An 11308-nucleotide genomic window follows, 5' to 3' on the forward strand; every position below is an offset into this window, starting at 1 on the left:
GAATTAATAATCTAAAATAACTAAGAGTTGGTCATGTTGTTATTATAATTATACTGAAGCTTATTTACATATTCTTTGTTTTGTGTTGAAGCCTTGAGTTCTGATGGGGGAAAATCATGATTTTGATTAAACACAAAATTGCTTCTCGCCTTTTGGCTAAGATCAAGTGTAGATTAAACACAAAAGGGGTAGTTAAACCTCTAAATAGTACACACTTTGGAGAAAGCTGAAGTACATTTAATTATTTAGATAATCATTCCTGATTATTTAACTTACATATTTACAAGCCTAAATAAAATGTGCAAATGTAAATAATGCTTTTTCTTTTTTTTTTTGGAGACAGGGTCTCACTCTGTCACCCAAGCTGCAGTGCAGTGGCACACTGTAACCTCAACCTCCTGGGTTCAGGTGATCCCCCCATCTCATCCTCCCAAGTAGCTGGGACTGCAGGCACTGGCCACCATGCCCAGTTAATTTTTTGTATTTTTTTGTACAGACAGGGTTTCATCATATTGCCTAGGCTGGTCTTGAACTTCTGGACTCAAACGATTGGCCTCACCTTGGCCTTCCAAAGTGCTGGGATTACAGGAGTGAGCCACCTGCCTGACCAATACTGCATTTTTTGACTTCCTGTTTTCTATCCTTAAAGCACTGATTTCTTGGACCCAGTGAAAACAAATTTTTCAAGTTGAAGATTTTAAGTTAATGTAATCATTCATATCTGAAGGATGTCACAATTTATTTTTTAATGTCTTTACTATTGAAAATATTTCTTGTTACTATAGTTTATTTATATCCTAAATTAAAAATAAGTAGGCACTTCATATTCTGGATTTGCTGTCACTTGCCTATAACAAAACAAGTCACTCTGGGTTTATACTGGATGAGTTACAAAGCAAGAGTTTGGATTTTATCATTTGTTTCAGTCCTAATTTTAGAGGTGTGGAGATACAAAAGAAGTTCTTAATTTGGAGACATTTAAAATGGCTTGTGTGGTTTTCTTCAGGAAGGAAGCATGCTGTCTAACTTCAGGACCATCACAGCACCCTTTAAATATGTAATAATTATTTTGTTCAAAATGTTTATGTTCCATAGCTTATCACTCAATGTATAAAATATCACTGCCACTGACATCAATTACATTTTATGGAAAATGGAGTGAATTAGTAAGCTGTCAAGTAGGTATTTTCCTCCTCCCTCAAAAAGTTATATGTCCAAGTATAAATCATCAAAAGGATGCAGATTCTTTCCATATATTGCTTACAAATTGACTATTGTTTAAAAAGGCATAAATTTCATAGACAAGTCTTTATCTCCTTCATTCTTAAAAAAGCACAGAAAATGGGGGAAAAAGTCTTCTGTATTGCACTATAAATTATAGGTAGGAAAAATAAAAACCAAGTGACATGGGAGATTGGAGGTGAATTTTCAAATATCAGTAATTTACAGGATTTACAGGATTTTCATTAGCATTGATTGTTTCCATGTTTTCTGTAAGATATGAACATTTAAATTGATAAGAATGGAATGTTCATATAACATTAGTTTTTCTTACTTGTATCCATTTAAAGATTCACATTTTCACTTTAAATTTTCACTTTAATATATAACTTAAGACTTTTCTTTCAAAACACTTCTAAAAATTAGTAAAATGCCTAAACGGAAGCTTTATTTACTTGGTAGAAAAGCTGAAAAAAATAAAAACATATTCTTCACAATTTCAGAGGTGACAAAAATCTCTTATATTTCACTAGTTTCTGATCTCCCTTAAGGGATTTGAAAATTGTATATAATGTTGCATAATCTTAAGAAGATTAACGTTAAAGTGCTACTGGTCTATTTCAATTGTGTACTTCCTACAATATAATGAAAAAATTTATTTGGTAATCCTGAATCTATTGACCTCACACTCGCCATTATTTTGGTGGAAATATTCATAAGCATTTTCAGTTACTGATTTCTAACAGTTGTTTCTTATTATCTTCCTGATTTTACAATTCCCCAAAGTAAAGGTGCGAAAAACAAACATCCACCCTCCTTTTCGACAAATGCCATGATAGAGGGGAGACTTGTGTGGTGTAAACACAAATTTAGACATTTGGAAGTTGATGGTTTTAAGATTCAATAAAAACTTGAGAGTTTTGGCTTCAAATCCCCACGCTAGTTTGTTTTAGTTCCACCGGATACATGTCCCCTACCCATTTCAAAGCACCCAGTCAACTCCGCTCTCGCCTGCAGTTTCAGCGTCGCGGGTGGCCCGCGCCCCGCCGGAGTTGGAGCTGGCAGAGTCCGATTGCTCAGAGCGCCGAGCCGGGGGCGGGGCAGGGGTACGCTTGCAGGTCCGGTGGTACCGCGGGCTGCCAGCCCCCACGGCCGACCCGCGCTGCAGACCCTCCTGGAGAACCTCAGGCCTCTCCCCAAAAACATCCCTAAAAGGCGTTCCCTTTGTTCATTCATTCATGTTCAATTTCATATGCCCCTCTATCTTGGGAAAACCAATTCGGGCTTCTGCAGCCTCAACACAGGGGCACTGTTCCCGCCTATTAATGACCCAGCGAAGCCAGGAAGACGAATCTCGACCACTGTTTCGCAAATACCGCGTGTGATTTATTAAATGCCATCTCTCCGAGTCCCAGGTGGCCGGGAGCATTATGCCACTTCCCTTGCCCTCATCTCTCACTGCCATGCAAGAAAGCGTTAATGGCAAATAGGGACCAAGGTCACGCTCCGTCGTTCCTGCTTCCAAGCAAACCTTGTGCCAGGTTCCTCATTTCGCGAGGCTCCACTCTCTTGGGCTTCAGGCTGCGGCTGGGCCTCCAGGACCAAAGGGCAGTAGGGGTCTGAGAGTCCGGGCCTCAGGCATCCGCAGGCCGCAGGTGGGTGGAGAATAGCGCCCGCGCGTGGCAACGGCCCAGGGCGTCTCAGCCGGATTTTTCCATCCCCGGGATAGGCTTCGTCCCCCGTACACTCCAGCGGAACTACAACTCCCAGCACCGTGGTTGCCCGGACTCCCGGAAGCCGAAGCCCGGCTGGGAGGAAGCAGCTGAGACCCCGCCAACAGACCTGGGTTAATTTAGCCAGAAAAGGGGGCGGGAAGGGCTGTGGGATACTTCTCAATTCGCCGCCATGAACGTGGTTTTTGCTGTGAAGCAGTACATTTCCAAAATGATAGAGGACAGCGGGCCTGGTATGAAAGTACTTCTCATGGATAAAGAGACGGTGAGTTTGCTTTTGCTCAGCATTTGTGAAGGAACCCTCTCAACCTTACAATAGCTGGTCCCATTCCACAGTAGGATTTAGCATTTAATTAAAGATATGAAAATAAGGGTCAGTTTGTGTGGAATTGAAAAGTTGTGTAAAGCTTACCCGGTGGGTTTTCAGTCTAAATGGCTCCAGCCACTGCCCAGAGACGACTACTACCCGAAACAATTTATTGGAATCAGAAATCCTTTTCTAAATGTCTCTGCCAATAAATCATTAATATGTTAGAGCACTTGGAAGACTTTGGGATGGGTCTACTGTTTCCACTCAACATTGCGTTTTAAAAGTAAAGCTGTTGGAGCTCAAGCTGAACGACAGGTTATTTGTTGGCCACAGACCAGAAAACAAAATTCTTTAAGGTGATAGAAAAAAATATTTTTGGAAATTTATGGATTGTTCCAGTTCAAAGAGAGCATGTTTTTTGTTTGTTTTTTGTTTTTAACCTTGACGCTTCAGCTGAAAGGATAGAGCGTATTTTTCGTTCTTGTATGTTACCTACCTGTTTGGATGTTCAGTAAATGTTATTACGTATATTGCTATTTAAGTTATCCAGCTAAGTATTAATGAAAAAAGAGGCTTAGATATGCTACTTGTTTTTACTATTCTAGACTAGCATACTTTTAGTTAATCCTTTGTTTTTACAGACTGGCATAGTGAGTATGGTATACACACAATCGGAGATTCTACAGAAAGAAGTGTACCTCTTTGAACGCATTGATTCTCAAAATCGAGAGATCATGAAACACTTGAAGGCAATTTGTTTTCTTCGACCTACAAAGGTACTGCATAAACTGAATTTCCATCTGCCCAGGCAGATGCAGAACACTCTGATCTGAAAGCATTAAGAAGGCAAAATAAATTTGTATTATAATTTGTGGCATCATAATTATCCTGGTTCATCAGTATTATAACCTTCATTTTTCTTGTTTTGTTTCCTTATTTCAGTTGACCCATTACAGCCAATTCTTCCTTCAAGATGTCTTTTAGGTTCACAGCTATTCCCATTGCCACTAATGAACTACTCTTAACAGAGACCCACATTACTTTATTCCTGGATTAACCTCCGTATCTGTCTCATTGAACACCATCAACACTTAATTTCATACAGCTATGAGTGTCTTGAATCTTTACCACTTTATTCACATTTATGCTCAGAAACCTCTGGTGGCTGGATGTTATTTCCATGATTAAATCTATATTTAGCCCAGCAGTTAAAGCCCTCCTTCGTTGATTTGATCTGCCCATATGTATCCAGCCTTCCTATGTCCTAGGTCTGCTCCTCCTCTGTAGCCAGCTGGGCTACTGTTGGAATGAGCAATTTTACATGTTCATTCCTGTTCACTGTTTGGTTTTTTTTCTTCCACTAATTAAAAGTTATTTGGCCATTTGTCACTTTTTGTCCATCACCTTCTCAATCCAGCTTGAGGCTCTCCTTTAAAAATCCTTTCCTATTTTAATACTTTTTTTTTTTTTTTTGGAGTCTCCCTGTGTCGCCCAGGCTGGAGTGCAGTGGTGCAATCTCAGGCTCACTGCAAGCTCCACCTCCCGGGTTCACGCCATTCTCCTGCCTCAGCCTCTCGAGTTGCTGGGACTACGGGCGCCTGCCACCACGCCCGGCTAATTTTTTTGTATTTTTAGTAGAGATGGAGTTTCACTGTGTTAGCCAGGATAGTCTCGATCTCGTGACTTCATGATCCGCCTGCCTCGGCCTCCCAAAGTGCTGGGATTACAGCCGTGAGCCACCACGCCTGGCTGTTATACTTTGTTGATTCATATTCATGTTCTTCAACTCTAATGCATTTTATCATGCTTGTACATATGTACTTTCCAAAATGCAAATTTGATCATGGCACTCCTGCTTGAAATCCTTATATGACTTCTCATTGCTTTTCTGATAAGGGCAAAACTCCTTAATTGTAGCCTTCAAGGTGCAGCATGGTCTGGTTTCTACCATTTCTCCAGCCTCATTTTGAACCATTCCCTTTTTGCACTCTGCACCTTAATCACCTTAATCTTTCAATCCACTATATTCCCCTTGTTCTGTCATGCCACAGGACCTTTGCATAGGCTTCTTCTGCCTGGAACTTCACTTCAAGTAACCCTTCCCTGGTTTTGCTGACCAGGTCAAACCTGTCCCTTGTGTGCATTTACAACACCATCTTTATCTCCCTATTGCGTGTCATGGTTTGAACTTTTATATGGTTTGGGTGATTACCAGCAGTAGTCCATGAAAACAGATATGATATCTGTTTTTTCTCACCCTATATTCCCAATGCCTGTCACACAGTGGACACTCAATAAATAGTTGCTGAATTAATGAACACATGCTGTGTTATAATAGTTTCCAATTGTTTCATATTTGTAGCTCTTAGTCATGATATTTTGGTTCAAGAGGTACCTTAGAGATCATCTAGTTCATTATTTCCTAATTTTTTTATTAGAGAAACTCTTTGCTATGTACTGTCTCTCAAACTCTTTTAAGAATCTTTCCTTTTGGCCGGGCACGGTGGCTCACACCTGTAATCCTAGCACTTTGGGAGGCTGAGGCAGGCAGATCACGCTGTCAGGAGATTGAGACCATCCTGGCCAACATGGTGAAACCCCATCTCTACTGAAAACACACACACACACAAAAACAATTAGCCAGGCGTGGTGGCAGGCATCTGTAGTCCCAGCTACTAGGGAGGCTGAGGCAGGAGAATCGCTTGAACCAGGGAGTTGGAGGTTGCAGTGAGCTGAGATCACACCACTGTAGTCCAGCCTGGCAACAGAGCAAGATTCCGTCTCAAAAAAAAATAATAATAATAATAATCTTTCCTTTTTCTTTTTATTATTTTATATATTCTCTTATCTTTTGTCTTTTTCCACATTGTCTGAACTTTTAGGTATCTTTTAATTCACTTTGTTATTTTTGCCTAGCGTATTACGAGGAAGTAATTGAGGTTTAAAAGATTATTTAAATTTTTTTCTTAAGATTATATTATGAAGTTAATTTGAATGCATTTTTAAATCTAAATGACAATTTTTAAAACCTTTTCCCCATTAATAAGCAGTATACATTGCTTACATTTTTTTTTTAATTCTGTAAAGAAAGGTGATTTTTAAAACGAATTACTAAATATGTTTAGGGAACAATTTATATTGAAATTTAACCAGGTATTATAGTATCAAAAATCAATAAACCTGCATTGTAATCTTATGTAATCAGAATTCTTATATTTTGACCATATAAAAATCAACTTTTTTGTTTTAAACTTTTATACTTTATTTTAAATTAATGTAATTAAAGAAAGATCTTAGCCTACTACTTGCAAATACTTCACAAACATTGTAGTTGTGCAGAGTCTTACATTCCAATAAATTAAAAGCCAAAGTGAATATAATTAACTATATTTTCTCTTGAATGTTAATTTTTAAAGGAATAGACACATTTGATGTTCTATGTAAGAATTTTGATCAGGCCAGGCGCAGTGGCTCACACCTGTAATCCTAGCACTTGGGAGGCCAAGCCGGTGGATCAGTTGAGGTCAGGAGTTCAAGACCAGCCTGGCCAACATGGTGAAACCCTGTGTCTACTAAAATTACAAAAAATTAGCTGGATGTGGTGGCACAAACCTGTAATCCCAGCTACTTGGGAGGCTGAGACAGGAGAATTGCTTGAACCCGGGAGACGGAGGTTGCAGTGAGCCGAGATTGTGCCATTGCCCTCCAGCCTGGGCGACAGAGTGAGACCTCATCTCAAAAAAAAAAAAAGAATTTTGAGCAAATGTATACAATTTATAGACAAACAGCTCGATGTGAGTTTGCAGAATTATAATCAATTTTATGTTGTATTTCAACATCTGTGTCCTTTATATTCTTTATCTTAATTTGAACAAAATACAGTTGGTTAATATTTAATATTATACACATACTATTAAATAATACATGATTTCTGATCATTGTATTTATCTCTCTTGTCTCCAGCCCTTACCCACCAACATGTGCACAAAATTTATCTGTCTCCAGCCCTTATCTACCAACATATACACACTTAACCTAGACTTCAATATGCAGTAGATGCAGTAAATAAACAAATCAATGGGTAATGCTTATTACTTTTTTCCTTAAGCAACTCTCCTCATATTTTGTTCACTTGTTCTTCATTTTCTAGGAGAATGTGGATTATATGATTCAGGAGCTCCGAAGACCCAAATACACTATATATTTCATTTGTAAGTATGTTAGTTCACTTTTCCAAACTCGTAACAACATCCCAGTTAGTGTGTTTCATTGAGCCCTTTATGTCACCAATAAGCTCGTTGAATCTGTCACTATAAAGGTCTCGTTTATTTAACGTCCTTTCAAAGTATTAAAAATCTTTTGACCTGCCGGGCGCGGTGGCTCAAGCCTATAATCCCAGCACTTTGGGAGGCCAAGGTGGGCGGATCACTGAGGTCAGGAGTTTGAGACCAGCCTGACCAACATGGTGAAACCCCATCTCTACTAAAAATACAAAATTAACTGGGCATGGTGGTGCATGCCTATAATCCCAGCTACTTGGGAGGCTGAGGCAGGAGAATCACTTGAATCCGGAAGTTGGAGATTGCAGTGAGCCGAGATCGTGCCATTGCACTCCAGCCTGAGCAAAAAGAGCGAAACTCTGTCTCAAAAAAAAACAAAAAAAAAATCTTTTGACCAATATTCTGTTTCAGAGGGCTAAATGTGATTTCCATTCATCTTTGATTGCTTAAATTAAAAATTCTACATTTTACTTTGCCTTTCAAGATGCTTTGTAAGTCAAAAGTTGTAAGTAGACAAATTTCACATCTCACCCCTGCCAAAAAAAAAAAAGTATATACTTATCCCTATTTTACACTTAGGAATTGAGGCATGGAAGCTGATTTATTTTTTGAAGTGGGAAGGTAATACTTGAGTTTGTTGGAAAAGCAGAGATTTACTTTACATACCAGATAAAAGCCTTTCACTTCTCTTTGTTACTATATTTAATGCATTGAAAGTATAAATCATCAGGTAGTGATCTCTTATGTGCCCAACTTTCTTGGGGTGGGGGTTAGGTAGGGGAGGTCTGGAAATAAACTAGGTTTGTATTTACTATACAATTTACATGGATTTTTTTGATCCAATACATTTGGCTGTGGAAGTTACATCCATTCTCCTCTAGATGTCATTATTGATCTTTATGTTAATAGTATTAGTGTAGTCTGTTTGGTAACATTTCCAAAACCAAGGACTAGATTTAACAGTAAGTAGGGCATTTGAGAAGTTTTAAAGCTTACTTAAAGGTATTAGAGTTTCAGGGTTTAGACTACAGTCTAAGACATATGTACTTTCTTCAGCGTATACTACTTAAATGCAATAATGATACAAAAAATTAACATTTGTGAAAAGACTATATATAAGAGCTCTCTCATATTTTATTTCATTCAGTTCTGTGTAGAACTGAAATGTTATATAAAGCTTGTCCAGTGGGTTTTCAGTGCACACTGCCCCAAGAGGTAAAAATAGGCAATTTTATTAATCTGTGGCATCTTAATTTTTGTTGGTTTTTGTCTGTTTTTGGCTAATAGTCACAGGTTTTCTTTTTAAAATTAAACTTTCTATTTTGAAGTAATTGTAGATTTGTGTGCAGCTGTAAAAAAAAAAACAAAAAAAAAATGATCCTAGATACCCTTTACCCAGCTTCCCCCATGTGGTATCTTACATGACGATAGTACAATATCACAACCAAGATGTTAACACTGATACAGTCAGGATACAGAACATTTTCATCTCTATAAGGATCCCTTATATTGCCCTTTTGTTAGCTTATGTGGACTTCTCTCCCACGCCAACCCCCTCATTAACCCTGGTAACCACTAATATTTTCTCCATTTTATATTTTGTCATTCGAAGAATGTTCTATAAATGAAATCATACAGTATAAAACCTTTTGGGAATGACTTTTTTTACTCAGCATAATTCTCTGGAGAGTCATCCAGGCTGGTATGTGTGTATGTGTGTGTGTGTGTGTGTGTGTGTGTGTGTGCTTTTTTGTTTTTTTGTCTGAGAAGGAGTCTTGCTTTTTGTCACCCAGGCTGGAGTGCAGTGTCACCATCTCAACTCACTGCAACCTCCACCTCGCGGGTTCAAACGGTTCTCCCACCTCAGCTTCCTGAGTAGCTAGGATTACAGGTGCACACCACCACGCCCAGCTAATTTTTGTATTTTTTTTAGTAGAGACAGGGTTTCACCATGTTGGTTGGCCAGGCTGGTCTGAAACTCCTGACCTTGGGTGATCCACCTGCTTCAGCCTCCCAAAGTACTGGGATTACAGGCATGAGCCACCAGACCTCGCCTGTTGTGTGTATTAATAGTTCATTCCTCCTTTGAGCTGGAGTTGCAAAAAAAAAATTTTTTTTAATTTAAAAATAGTTCATTTCTTTTTATTGCTGAATAGTATTCCATGGTATAAATGTACCACAGTTTGTTTAACTATACACTATTGAAGGACATATGACTTGTTTCTACTTTTGACTATTACAAATAAAGCTGCTATAAATATCTGTGTACAGATTTTTATGTGAAAGTTAAGTCTTCATTCTCTGGGATAAATAACCCCCAGGAGTGCAATTGCTGAGTCATATGGTAATTGCATATTTTCTGTATTAAGAAACTGCCAAATGTTTTCCTTAGTGTCTATACCATATTACTAGCAATGCATGGGTGAGCCAGTTTCTTTGCATCCTTGGGAGCATTTGGTGTTGTCTCTATTTTGTATTTTAGCCATTTGCATAGGTGTGTGATTATTCTGGTATTTTAGTATGATCACAAGCTAGATCTCTGATATATTTGTGTATATATATACACATACGCGTATACATATATAAATATATATAAATCACATATACATATATAGGTATATATGTACATATATCTCCTGTGCTGCCAAGTTTAAGTAGACATATATAATAACAGAATTACTCTTTTGCTGAATCTCTTGGCTAAAAATTGAATTGGTCATGAGGTGAAAGACTCCTTTTTCCTCTAAACAGTTCTTTGTAGCAGTTGACATTAATAATGGTTAATCTAGTGTTTACTCTTCTGGTTCTAAAAATTGTTTGATTTGGACTGTAAATCTATGAAGCAGAAGAAAAAAATTATATTAGTACCACAGCCTATGAAAAGTAGACTTCAGGTTTCTTGGATGGCATAATCAATTTCAGAATTTTATTTGATTGACGTAAACTAAAATGAATTTGTATGTAGTGATTTTATTCATTACTAACTTGCAGCACAATTTATATCAGTACTAAGCTAGCTTGTTCATCTCTCTTTTATACTTTTTTTTTTATATTTTTATGTTACTAAATCTCTTGTGTAATAGGCCCCTCTCTTTATTTAAAAAAACTTTTTGTTACGGAACATTCATTCATTTATTCATTTATTTGAGGTGGAGTCTTGCTCTGTCACCAGGCTGGAGTGCAGTGGCACAATCTCATCTCACTGCAACCTCTACTTCCTGGGTTCAAATGATCCTCCTGCCTCAGCCTCCCAAGTAGCTGGGATTACAGGCCCATGGCACCATGCCTAGCTAATTTTTGTATTTTTAGGAGAGTCACGATTTCACTGTGTTGGCTAAGCTGATCTCAAACTCCTGGCCTCAAGTGCGATCTGCCCACCGTTGCCTCCCAAAGTGATGGGATTACAGGTGTGAGCCACCGCACCGAACTTTTAAAGACATACAAAAGTAGAATAGTATCATAAGTCCCAATGTACCTATCAGCTGGTTTCAACAGTTATTGAGCCTCACCCAATCTTGTTTTAGCTATACTGTCACCTACTCCCCCACCAATATTATTTTAAAGCAAATCTAAGACATTATATAATTTTATCCATAAGTATTTCAGTATGCATCTAGAAAAAATAAGGACTCATTTTTTAAAAAACACATTTCCATTATTACATCTAGATTAAAAATGAAAAATAATTATTTTTTTCTTTTTTTTTTTTTTGAGACAGAGTCTCCCTCTGTCACCCAGACAGAGTGTAGTGGCACAATCATTGC

The 11308-nt window shown here is 38.0% G+C and overlaps 1 protein-coding gene across 4 annotated transcripts in view; it reads left to right on the forward strand.

The window, feature by feature from the left end:
* Window positions 1-2421: 2421 nt before the first annotated feature.
* The window catches only part of VPS45 (vacuolar protein sorting 45 homolog (S. cerevisiae)), a 91715-nt gene continuing 82828 nt past the window's right edge, over window positions 2422-11308 (forward strand). The window contains exons 1-3 of one of the 4 annotated variants that reach the window (XM_011937760.1): window positions 2422-3219; window positions 3886-4040; window positions 7415-7475. In XM_011937760.1, coding sequence (XP_011793150.1) covers window positions 3921-4040; window positions 7415-7475 — 181 coding nt within the window. In that variant the 5' untranslated portion in view covers window positions 2422-3219; window positions 3886-3920. The remainder of the gene's footprint in view (window positions 3220-3885; window positions 4041-7414; window positions 7476-11308) is intronic. The other 3 variants (XM_011937759.1, XM_011937761.1, XM_011937762.1) reach the window with 3 other exon arrangements.

This window comes from Colobus angolensis, unplaced genomic scaffold, assembly GCF_000951035.1.
Source record: "Colobus angolensis palliatus isolate OR3802 unplaced genomic scaffold, Cang.pa_1.0 Scaffold169, whole genome shotgun sequence".
In the NCBI taxonomy this organism is placed as follows: domain Eukaryota; kingdom Metazoa; phylum Chordata; class Mammalia; order Primates; family Cercopithecidae; genus Colobus; species Colobus angolensis.